A 12,141-nucleotide genomic window follows, 5' to 3' on the forward strand; every position below is an offset into this window, starting at 1 on the left:
AAGGAATATTTAGAAGATCTTCTCAATGTAGAAGGAAATCTTCCTGGTGGTGTTGCAAACAGCCAAGCTCATGGGGAGGAGGAAAATGATGGTGAAATTATGCTTGAGGAAGTGGAAAGGATGGTAAATAAACTCCATTGTCATAAAGCAGCAGGAATAGATGAAATTAGACCTGAAATGGTGAAGTATAGTGGGAAGGCAGGGATGAAATGGCTTCATAGAGTAGTAAGATTAGCATGGAGTGTTGGTAAGGTATCTTCAGATTGGACAAAAGCAGTAATTGCTCCTATCTATAAGCAAGGGAACAGGAAGGATTGCAACAACTATCGAGGTATCTCATTGATTAGTATACCAGGCAAAATATTCTCTGGGTAATCTTTCACCTTTGCCGTTCGTAGTTTATATGGATCTTCTGCTGAAAGGTATAAAATGGCAGGGCAGTCTAATATCTTGGAACTTGAAAATATGTGCAGTGAGTATGGTATGAAAATTAACCTTTCGAAGACTAAATTGATGTCAGTAGGTAAGAAATTCAACAGAATTGAATGTCAGATTTCTGATACAAATCTAGAACAGGTCGATAATTTCAAGTATTAAGATTGTGTGTTCTTCCAGGATGGTAATATAATAAGTGAGCTTGAATTAAGGTGTAGTAAAGCTAATGCAGTGAGCTCGCAATTGCGATCAACAGTATTCTGTAAGAAGGAAGTCAGCTCCCACACAAAACTATCTTTACATCGGTCTGTTTTTAGAACAACTTTGCTTTACGGGAGCAAAAGCTGGGTGGACTCAGGATATCTTATTCATAAGTTAGAAGTAACAGACATGAAAGTAGCGAGAATGATTGCTGGTACAAACAGGTGGGAACAATGGCAGGAGGGTACTCGGAATGAGGAGATAAAAGCTAATTTAGGAATGAACTCGATGGATGAAGCTGTACGCATAAACCGGCTTCGGTGGTGGGGTCATGTGAGGCGAATGGAGGAGGATAGGCTGCCTAGGAGAATAATGGACTCTGTTATGGAGGGTAAGAGAAGTAGAGGGAGACCAAGACGACGATGGTTAGACTCAGTTAATAACGATTTAAAGAATAGAGGTATAGAACTAAATGAGGCGCTAGTTGCATATAGACGATTGTGGCGACGTTTAGTAAATTCACAGAGGCTTGCAGACTGAACACTGAAAGGCATAACAGTCTTTAATGATAATGTATGTATGTATGTATGTATGTATGATTACTAAAGATAAGAATTAAAAGATCAAAATGTTTGATTTCTCTGAAATTTCATTTAGATTGAAGTTAGGGTTGAAAAACTGTTCCAGATGGATAAAACAATTTTCCATAATATTGAACAGGGGGTGTTTTTCTGTAACTTTGAGAATTTTCATGTCTTGGTCCAAATGGTATCACCCATGTGCTGTCCCATGGCCGAATATCTGTTACATTTTAGGGTGTTAACATGCTTTTAGTATCTTCTGTAGATGCTTCTACCTGTTTGATCAACATAAGATGCATCACAATTATTGCAGTTGAGTTTATAGACACCTGGCTTGATGAACTTGTTGCTATGATTAATAGAATTGGTATTGTGTAAAATATCTCTGTTTCTCTTATAAGCTTTGAAGGCTATTTTGATGTCACGCTTTGTAAATACGAGTATGTTCATGATTTGGTAGACTTATTACTAAACGTGAAATTAAATAAAACATCGTGAGTTTTTTCTTTTGTTAGTGTGGTTGAAGGTTGATGTTGATTAATTATTTTCTGCATAAAGGAGCTGTTGTAGCCATTAAATTTAGCTATACTGCGAATGGTGTTTAATTAATTTTTAAGCTCTTCTTTAGATAGCGGGATTCTAAAAGGACAGTGTACCATACTATGGTATGCTGCACATTTATGGGCATGTGGGTGTATGGAATCTTGATGGATTGTGCTCACTCTAGAGGTGAGTCTCATACATAACTTTTCTCCATTTTAATGTCCTTTCAGTTTGTTTATTCATTCCTAATTTTGGCTATCAGATTTACTTCATTGCCTGAGGTCCTAACCCAACTTAAAAACAACATATTGAAGACCACAACCATAATTTTTGTTTCATGTATTTTAATGTTATAATTATTTCTGCGACATTGTCTTTATCTTATATACATTGTTTTAGACATGATATAGGCTTTTAGGCTTATGGCGTGTCAAGAAAATAAGGTAAAATTCTTTACGCTTTGCAGAGAACTGTGCTCTGCATCGTCAGAAGAAAATCTTGATTGTCCACGAGAATGGCTTCTTAAACAATGAGCTTTGAAATTAGACGTTTAATAGATGTGGAAATAGTACATTCATTCTTCACCAGATGGTTTCCCGGACACGGTACAGCGCTAGCGTTCGAAGCAGAAGCTGACGGAACCATCAGAATCAGTCTAAGAGGGTCACATAACATGTGTACATAACATTCACAGGTGTATGGCATTGACACTAGCCTGGAATGAAACATCTGGCGGTGAGGAACGTACAAATTTGGAAAATACAGAGACGAAATAACAATAGTGAAGGGACAGGGGAAGGGAACTACCTATATAAATCCTTAATGGCTGGCAACCAGGTATTACGTAATTGATAGCCAGTGTCCCTTTTGAAATTGTTAAGATTTCTACGTATTTCCAAGCTTCCCGTATAATCCTGGACCTGTAGTGTCTAGTGTGGGTCAGAGCTGCTTGAGACGAATATTACATTCATGTTCTTTGATATGGGTATCAATGGACCGGCATGTTTGGCCAGTGTATACCTTATCGCAAGTGCAGGGAATTTTGTATACCCCAGGGTGTAAAAGTGGGGACAATATGTCCTTGGTTTTACCCAGACTGTAAGCAATTTTAGTGGCTGTGGCAAGCATGGTTTTTGTATTGTTTGCGGAGGACCTCGGCAATTCGATCTGCGGTGTTGTGAATGTAAGGCAAGTAGGCAGTTCCCTTCACTTCTTCTTTCTGTGAGCTTTGCTTGGTCATTTCTCTGGGATGCAGAGCTCTATGAATCTTCAAATCACTGTAACCAATACCCTTGAATGTGACTTTGAGAATGTCCATCTCCACCTAGATATTTGATGGCTCACAAATTCGTCTTGCCCTCTTGGCGAGTGTCGTTAGAATGCCTTGATTTTGTGCTGGATGGTGGTGAGAATCTGCATGAAGATAGCGATTTGTGTCGGTAGGATTACGATAGACAGTATGTCCTAAGGAGCCGTCCAGTTTCTTTCTTACTAGAACTAGAAAGGAAAGCATCTGTCCGACTCCATTCCCATAGTGAATTTAATTGAAGGATGTTGCTGATTTAGGTGGTTTAGAAATGAAGTTTCTCAAGACCTGGCAGTTGGAGGAGTTAGGACTAGAATTGTCACCATGTGAGGGTGCAGATGAGCATGAAGTTGACAAGTCTTATGAAGCACTGAGTGACATCTGTAGATGTATTGTAAAGAAATATAATTAGGTAATTTAATAGATAAATAGTTACCAGACATTGTAATCATGGCTGAGAAGTAATATAATGGATGCAGAAATTTTTGTACCAAACTGGATTGTGTATCGTAGAGTTAGGATAGGAACGGTAGGAAGGGAAGTGTTCATTCTGGTGAAAAAAAGAATTTGTAAGCTACTAAAAAGTTATAGATGACAACATGTAATTGTAGGTGTAAGGCTCATCTCAAGTTAATAGGCAACTTGTGTCTTTGGAGTGTACAGACTGGGAAATGGTAGTACTGACACTAGTTTGGAATTATTTGTTAAGATAATCAGTTATGTGGGAAACAATATGGAAAGGGATGTGAGTGTAGCAGTTTATCTCAATTTACCAAATGTCATTTAGGAAGGTTATGTGAACGACAGGAAGCATTACCAAAAAATGGCAAATAAGTTAATATGGGAAGGACAGCTGATTCAGAAAGTGATGGAACCAACTAGAGGGAAGAATATTCTGGATGTGGTGCTCGTAAAACCAGATGAGCTCTATAGGGAAACCAAAGTAATAGGTGGTATTAGTGATCACGAAGCTTTTTTTGTCTTAGTAAAAATAAGTGTGATAGAAAGGAAGGTCTTAAAAGTAGGACTGTTAGGCAGTACTATATGGCTGATAAAATAGGCGTGAGGGAGATTTTACAAAGTAACTATGATCGGTGGAAAATGGTAAATAAAAATGTGAACAGACTCTGGGATGAGTTTAAAGCAATTGTTCAGGAATGCAAATTCAGGTTTGTACCTTTAAGGTGGTAAGGAATGGTAAAGATCCACTATATTATAACAGAGAAGTAAAGAGACTAAGGAGGAGGTGCAAGTTGGAAAGAAATAAGAGTTAGAAATGGCTGTGGAATTAAGGAGAAATTGAAGGAACGTACTAGGAAATTGAATCTAGCAAAGAAGTCAGCTAAGGATAACGTGATGGCAAGCATAATTGGCAGTCATACAAATTTTAGTGAAAAATGGAAGGCTAAGTATAGGTACTTTAAGGCAGAAACAGGTTCCAAGAAGAACATTCCAGGAATCATTAATGAACAAGGGGAGTATGTATGTAAGGATCTTCAAAGGGCAGAAGTATTCAGTCAGCAGTATGTAAAGATTGTTGGTTACAAGGATAATGTCCAGATAGGGGAGGTGACTAATACTAAAGATGTATTAAAATTTACCTATGGTTACTGTAGTCACGTCCTAGTTCGTGAACCATGGGCAATGGCTGAGTGGCATAGTAAGTGGTCCTGAGAGTCGGGATACCAGTTGTTAAGGAATGGGAGTGGGCATCTCGGACATATTCTGAGTCGTGGCCCTCCTTGTGCTCAGGCGGCTAGGACTATACAATTCACCGGTGGTCCATAACCCGTTAGAGGAGAGATCCTCACTTGGACTATGTGCAAGTAGGGCAGCATCCTGCTTCATGAATTTACCGAGCTCAGAACACTTTAAGCAAGCCTCGGACCTATGGGAGTAATGGAGTCTCACTCCCATTTGACAGGCGAGGGACTCCTTGGAAACAACTTGGCGAACGAAATGGAATTCGATGGGGAGCTATCGATATTAATGGGGCTTATGGAAGAAAGAAGGTAGAACTGGCTGAGTCAGCAAAGAGGATGCATTTGGATGTGCTAGGAGTAAGTGATATTCGGGTAAGGGGAGATAAGGAGGAAGAGATAGGAGATTATAAAGTGTACTTGACGGGTGTTAGAAAGGGAAGGGCAGAGTCTGGGGTAGGGCTCTTTATCAGGAATACCATTGCACGCAACATAGTTTCTGTTAGGCACGTAAATGAGCGAATGATGTGGGTAGATTTGTCAGTGGGAGGAATTAGGACAAGAATTGTGTCTGTGTATTCACCATGTGAGGGTGCAGATGAGGATGAAGTTGACAAGTTTTATGAAGCATTGAGTGACATTGTGGTCAGGGTCAACAGCAAGGATAGAATAGTGCTAATGGGCGATTTCAATGCAAGAGTTGGGAATAGAACTGAAGGATACGAAAGGGTGATTGGTAAATATGGGGAAGATATGGAAGCTAATGGGAATGGGAAGCGTTTGCTGGACTTCTGTGCTAGGATGGGTTTAGCTGTTACGAATACATTCTTCAAGCATAAGGCTATTCACCGCTACACATGGGAGGCTAGGGGTACCAGATCCATAATAGACTATATCTTAACAGACTTTGAATTCAGGAAATCTTTTAGGAATGTACGAGTTTTTCGGGGATTTTTCGATGATACAGACCACTATCTGACCTGTAGTGAACTAAGTATCTCTAGGCCTAGGGTAGAGAAAGTGAAATCTGTCTGCAAACGAATAAGGGTAGAAAATCTCCAGGACGAGGAAATTAGACAGAAGTACATGGATATGATTAGTGAGAAGTTTCGAACAGTAGACAGTAAGCAGGTTCAGGATATAGAAAGTGAATGGGTGGCATACAGGGATGCTCTAGTAGAAACAGCAAGGGAATGCCTAGGAACAACTGTGTGTAAAGATGGGAAAAGGCAAACATCTTGGTGGAATGATGAAGTGAGAGCAGCCTGTAAACGTAAAAAGGCTTATCAGAAATGGCTCCAAACAAGGGCCGAGGCAGACAGGGATTTGTACATAGATGAAAGAAACAGAGCGAAACAAATAGTTGTTGAATCCAAAAAGAAGTCATGGGAAGATTTTGGTAATAACCTGGAAAGGCTAGGTCAAGCAGCAGGGAAACCTTTCTGGACAGTAATAAAGAATCTTCGGAAGGGAGGGAAAAAGGAAATGAACAGTGTTTTGAGTAATTCAGGTGAACTCATAATAGATCCCAGGGAATCACTGGAGAGGTGGAGGGAATATTTTGAACATTTTCTCAATGTAAAAGGAAATCATCATGGTGGTGTTGCAAACAGCCAAGCTCATGGGGAGGAGGAAAATGATGTTGGTGAAATTATGCTTGAGGAAGTGGAAAGGATGGTAAATAAACTCCATTGTCATAAGGCAGCAGGAATAGATGAAATTAGACCTGAAATGGTGAAGTATAGTGGGAAGGTAGGGATGAAATGGCTTCATAGAGTAGTAAAATTAGCGTGGAGTGTTGGTAAGGTACCTTCAGATTGGACAAAAGCAGTAATTGCACCTATCTATAAGCAAGGGAACAGGAAGGATTGCAATAACTATCGAGGTATCTCATTGATTAGTATACCAGGCAAAGTATTCACTGGCATCTTGGAAGGGAGGGTGCGATCAGTCGTTGAGAGGAAGTTGGATGAAAACCAGTGTGGTTTCAGACCACAGAGAGGCTGTCAGGATCAGATTTTCAGTATGCGCCAGGTAATTGAAAAATGCTACGAGAGGAATAGGCAGTTGTGTTTATGTTTCGTAGATCTAGAGAAAGCATATGACAGGGTACCGAGGGAAAATATGTTCGCTATACTGGGGGACTATGGAATTAAAGGTAGATTATTAAATTCAATCAAAGGCATTTATGTTGACAATTGAGCTTCAGTGAGAATTGATGGTAGAATGAGTTCTTGGTTCAGGGTACTTACAGGAGTTAGACAAGGCTGTAATCTTTCACCTTTGCTGTTTGTAGTTTACATGGATCATATGCTGAAAGGTATAAAATGGCAGGGAGGGATTCAGTTAGGTGGAAATGTAGTAAATAGTTTGGCCTATGCTGACGACTTGGTCTTAATGGCAGACTGTACCGAAAGCCTGCAGTCTAACATCTTGGAACTTGAAAATAGGTGCAATGAGTATGGTATGAAAATTAGCCTCTCGAAGACTAAATTGATGTCAGTAGGTAAGAAATTCAACAGAATTGAATGTCAGATTACTGATACAAATCTAGAACAGGTCGATAATTTCAAGTATTTAGGTTGTGTTTTTTCCCAGGATGGTAATATAGTAAGTGAGATTGAATCAAGGTGTAGTAAAGCTAATGCAGTGAGCTCGCAGTTGTGATCAGCAGTATTCTGTAAGAAGGAAGTCAGCTCCCAGACGAAACTATCTTTACATCGGTCTGTTTTCAGACCAACTTTGCTTTACGGGAGCGAAAGCTGGGTGGACTCAGGATATCTTATTCATAAGTTAGAAGTAACAGACATAAAAGTAGCAAGAATGATTGCTGGTACAAACAGGTGGGAACAATGGCAGGAGGGAACTTGGAATGAGGAGATAAAGGCTAATTTAGGAATGAACTTGATGGATGAAGCTGTACGCATAAACCGGCTTCGGTGGTGGGGTCATGTGAGGCGAATGGAGGAGGATAGGTTACCTAGGAGAATAATGGACTCTGTTATGGAGGGTAAGAGAAGTAGAGGGAGACCAAGACGACGATGGTTAGACTCTGTTTCTAACGATTTAAAGATAAGAGGTATAGAACTAAATGAGGCCACAACACTAGTTGCAAATCGAGGATTGTGGCGACGTTTAGTAAATTCTCAGAGGCTTGCAGGCTGAACGCTGAAAGGCATAACAGTCTATAATGATAATGAATGAATGAATGAATGAATGAATGAATGAATAATGACATTCACAATGAGATGCAAAAGTTGGAAACTAGAAAAGCAGCTGGGGTTGATAAGATTTCTGGGGAAGTACTAAAGACAATAGATTGGGATATAGTACTATACTTGAAGTACTTATTTGATTATAGTTTTCATGAAGAAGCTGTGCCAAATGAATGGAGAGTTGATATAATAGCCCCTGTGTATAAAGGAAAGGGTGATAAACACAATGCTGAAAATTGCAGGCCAGTCAGTTTGACATGCATTGTATTGTAAGCTTTGGGAAAGATTCTGTCTGATTATCTTAGACATGTTTGCAAAATTAATAACTGTTTCGATAGAAGGCAGTTTGTGTTAAGGAGAGGTTATTCCACTGATGCTCAACCTGTAGGATTTCATCAAGGTAATACAGATATCTTGGATTCAGGAGGTCAAATGGACTGTACTGTGATTGACCTCTCTAAGACATTTGATAGGTAGATCATGGGAGAATACTGGCAAAAATGAGTGCAATTGGACTAGACAAAAGAGTGACTGAATGGGTGGCTATGTTTCTAGAAAACAGAACTCAGAGAATTAGAGTAGGCGAAGCTTTATCTGACCCTGTAATAATTAAGAGGGGAATTCCTCAAGGCAGTATTATTGGACCTTGATGTTTTCTTTTATATGTAAATGATATGAGTATAGAAGTGGAATCAGAGGTCTTTTTGCAGATGATGTTATTTTTTATAGAGTAATAAATAAGTTACAAGATTGTGGGAAACTGTAAAAATGATCTTGATAAGGATGCGAGATGGACAGTAGGCAATAGTATGATTATAAATGGGGTTAAATGTCAGGTTGTGGGTTTCACTAACAGGAAAAGTCCTCTTTAGTTTTAGTTACTGTGTTGATGTGGTAAAAGTACCATATGGGGATGACTGTAAGTACTTAGATGTTAATATAATGAAAGATATTCATTGGCGTAATCACATAAATGGAATTGTAAATAAAGATACAGATCTCTGCACATGGTTATGAGGGTATGTAGTGGTTGTAATAAGGATGTAAAGGAGAGAGCTTATAAGTCTATGGTAAGACCCCAACTAGAGTATTGTTCCATTGTATGGGATGCTCATCAGAATTACTTGATTCAAGAACTGGAAAAAAATCCAGAGAAATGCAGCTTGATTTGTGTTAGATGATTTCCGACGAAAGAGTAGCGTTGCAAAAATGTGCTGGGAAGATTGAGGAGAACGGAGACGATCTGCTCAACTACGTGGTATGTTCTGAGCTGTCAGTTGAGAGATGGCATTAGCAGACAAATTAGTTTGAGTTGTGTTTTTGTAAGTAGGAAAGATCACAATATGAAGATTAAGGGCTAATTGTAGAGGACAAATTGGGGCAAATATTTGTTTTTAGGAAAGGGAGTTAGGGATTGAAATAACTTACCAAGGGAGATGTTCAATAAATTTTGAAATTCGTTGCAATTTTTTAAGAACATTGTAGGAAACAACAGATTGGAATCTGCCACCTGGGAAACTGCCCTAAATGCAGATCAGTATTGATTGATTGATTGATTGATCGATCGATCATGTAAATAATGAATTCTAACAAAAAAATACGATTTCTAATGACTTGACCAGAGTGGGGGAATGTGACGTAATGGAGAGATAGCAGACTAGCAGCCTGTTGAAGCAGCCAATAAAAGAGGAACAGGTTTTCAAACATCTTGCATTGTATGCTGAAGTGGAGACAAAAGCAGATAAGTTTCAAATTTCAAATTCCTAGGTGCCTGGACAGAAATAAATATAAATATTTCCAAATATTGAGTATGACTTTATAGAATCTGATGACATTCTTTTAAGAATGATATGTCATTCTTTGTTTAGTAGTGTGTATTTTTATTGAGTATTTAATAGTGTGGGTTTTTTACAGGTATGTTATAGTGTAATTTTTATATTTAACTTCTATATTCGACGGACTGAAGAGCCTTTAATTTACATTTGACACTCACTTTTGCAAGAAAGGTCTGATAACATCCAGTAAAATATACCAGACACAGTGTTATGTTCTTTACGAAGCTCTTAAATCAAACTTTGTTCATGGTGGCAGAATTGGAGTTTCCAGCATAGAAGGCCAAGACCACTGAAGAACAGTTACATTTAAATATTCCCAACTTCATTTCCATTGTATTGGCCTTCTGATTATCCAGATCTCAATTCCTTGGAATTCAATTTTTAGTCAGTGCATGAGAAAATTAGCTGTTGAAGAGACATCCTGATATTGACAGCCTAAAAAGGACCTTTAAGATTGCTGGGCATGATTCAGTCAATGCGTAGCCAGAAAAATTGAAGGCCTGTGGTTGAGGAAATGGTGGAAATTTTTAATAGTATGTCAAAAAGTCTGTATCCTATATACTGTTATTATGAAATGTAAAAGTACTCAAGGCCAGAAAAGGTATATTCCTGTAATTTCCTTCTTTAATTTTGTTTACTTTTTCATTTTTTCTGTTTCGAGAAACATCATTGAGAGTTGATTAAGTATTTTTTGGGTAATAATTATTGTTCTATTCTAGTTACAAACGCTATGTGATGTTGGATCCTCTGGGAGCAGTAACGAAAACTAGACAAGCCTTGGATGATGAGGAAGAAGGGCATCTTATGGAAGCAGCTCCATTTTCCATTTCTCAACGTGAGCAGCTAGAACGAATTGCTGGTGATAATTATTTCTATTCCCCAGGACTAGGGGAAGTGCCTCAAATAGATGTGCCCCTTGATCTTCCTGATCTTCCAGGTATTTGACCGTGCATATTTGAGTTTGTCATAATATCTTAATATTCCTCTACTTCAGAGTAGTAGAGTTGGGTATGAAATTGTCATGGTGAGTTGGAAGTTTGCTGTATATTTAGAATTTAGCATATCAGATGGCTAACCAACTTTAAAAATCCTAGTTAGGTCTTTTTTTTTTTTTTTTTTTTTTTTTTTTTTTTTTTTTTTTTTTTTTGAAGAATAATTTAATATTTTGCAATCTAATGAACTGATGTTTCAGTTGCCTTTCATCTAACCTAATAATCTGAATAGACTGAAAAATCACAAATTAGTGTTGCATGGGAAATATTTGGAAAACATGCATTTGTTTCCACAGTGGTGGATGAGAACTGATTGAATCTGCACATCAGGTGTGAAGATCATAGTAGAATTTGGGTGCATTAGGACATGGCTGATATTATCATAATAAAGAAATCCTGAAAGCAGTATGCTTTTGGTCTCTCATACATACAAAAAAGGTAAGGAACAAACCAGAGCAAATGAAGTTTGTTGGAAAAATGAGAGAGTTCATTCTGGCACTTGTTCTGTGCCACTTTGCATATAGTTAAAAGCAGGAACAGCAAAACTAAGAGCTGCAAGTGTATAGTTAGACAGTGTGAATGTTGCAGGAGGGAGAAGACATATTGCTAGCTGTCTAAGACTTTTCAGAGGGGATTAGATTCTACCAGTTGTGGAATACACCATCCTACTTTAAAACAAAATTGTGTAGAAACTTGTTATGAATGAGAATTAACTTGCTATTTGTGTAGCTTGCTGGAAAGTGCACTGTGGAAATCACTTGCTAGGTGCCACACAAGCCATGTTTAGAAGAGACCCGTGGAAAAAGGAACCGCTGCTTTTCCATTGGGAGAATTTCAATAACTCTGCAAGAGCATGCAAGGGAGTGAGAGGTTATGATGAAGGAATAACTGGGTAGCTGATCAGACTCTGCCATTGTATGGACCTGTGTAGTTATGTTAGTAGGAACTGCAGTCTTTGCTGAGCTGAGCTAGTGAGCAGATGTGTGTGGTAACGATTTGGAAGTGCAGGGAAAGCAGTATGGGTGTAATAGTGCAGCAGTATAGGAGTGCAATAGTTTTATGGTACAACTGGGTCAAGTTGATCCAGACGGAGTGCAAAATAGGAGATAATAAAATAATAGGCCTGCAGCAGCTGTAGTGGCTACTCTGTTAGTCATTGGAGGCATCGAGATAAACCCAGGCCCATTGTCATGGGAGGACATGGAGAAAATCAAGGAAGCTGTGCCCGAAGCTTCTCAGGCTGACGAGACCAAGGAAATGCTCAAGGTACAGTCTCAACAAATTAAGGATATGAAGGACACCTCAACCGAGGAACTAATGGCAATAAGAGATG

The 12,141-nt window shown here is 38.7% G+C and overlaps 1 protein-coding gene across 4 annotated transcripts in view; it reads left to right on the plus strand.

Moving 5' to 3' along the window:
* Window positions 1-12,141, plus strand: part of LOC136864209 (WASH complex subunit 1) — a 214,543-nt gene that overhangs the window by 84,591 nt on the left and 117,811 nt on the right. For all 4 annotated transcript variants that reach the window (XM_068226211.1, XM_067140909.2, XM_067140907.2 and 1 more), the window contains exon 5: window positions 10,536-10,753. In XM_068226211.1, the coding sequence (XP_068082312.1) occupies window positions 10,536-10,753 (218 nt within the window). The remainder of the gene's footprint in view (window positions 1-10,535; window positions 10,754-12,141) is intronic.

Source organism: Anabrus simplex, chromosome 2, assembly GCF_040414725.1.
Source record: "Anabrus simplex isolate iqAnaSimp1 chromosome 2, ASM4041472v1, whole genome shotgun sequence".
In the NCBI taxonomy this organism is placed as follows: domain Eukaryota; kingdom Metazoa; phylum Arthropoda; class Insecta; order Orthoptera; family Tettigoniidae; genus Anabrus; species Anabrus simplex.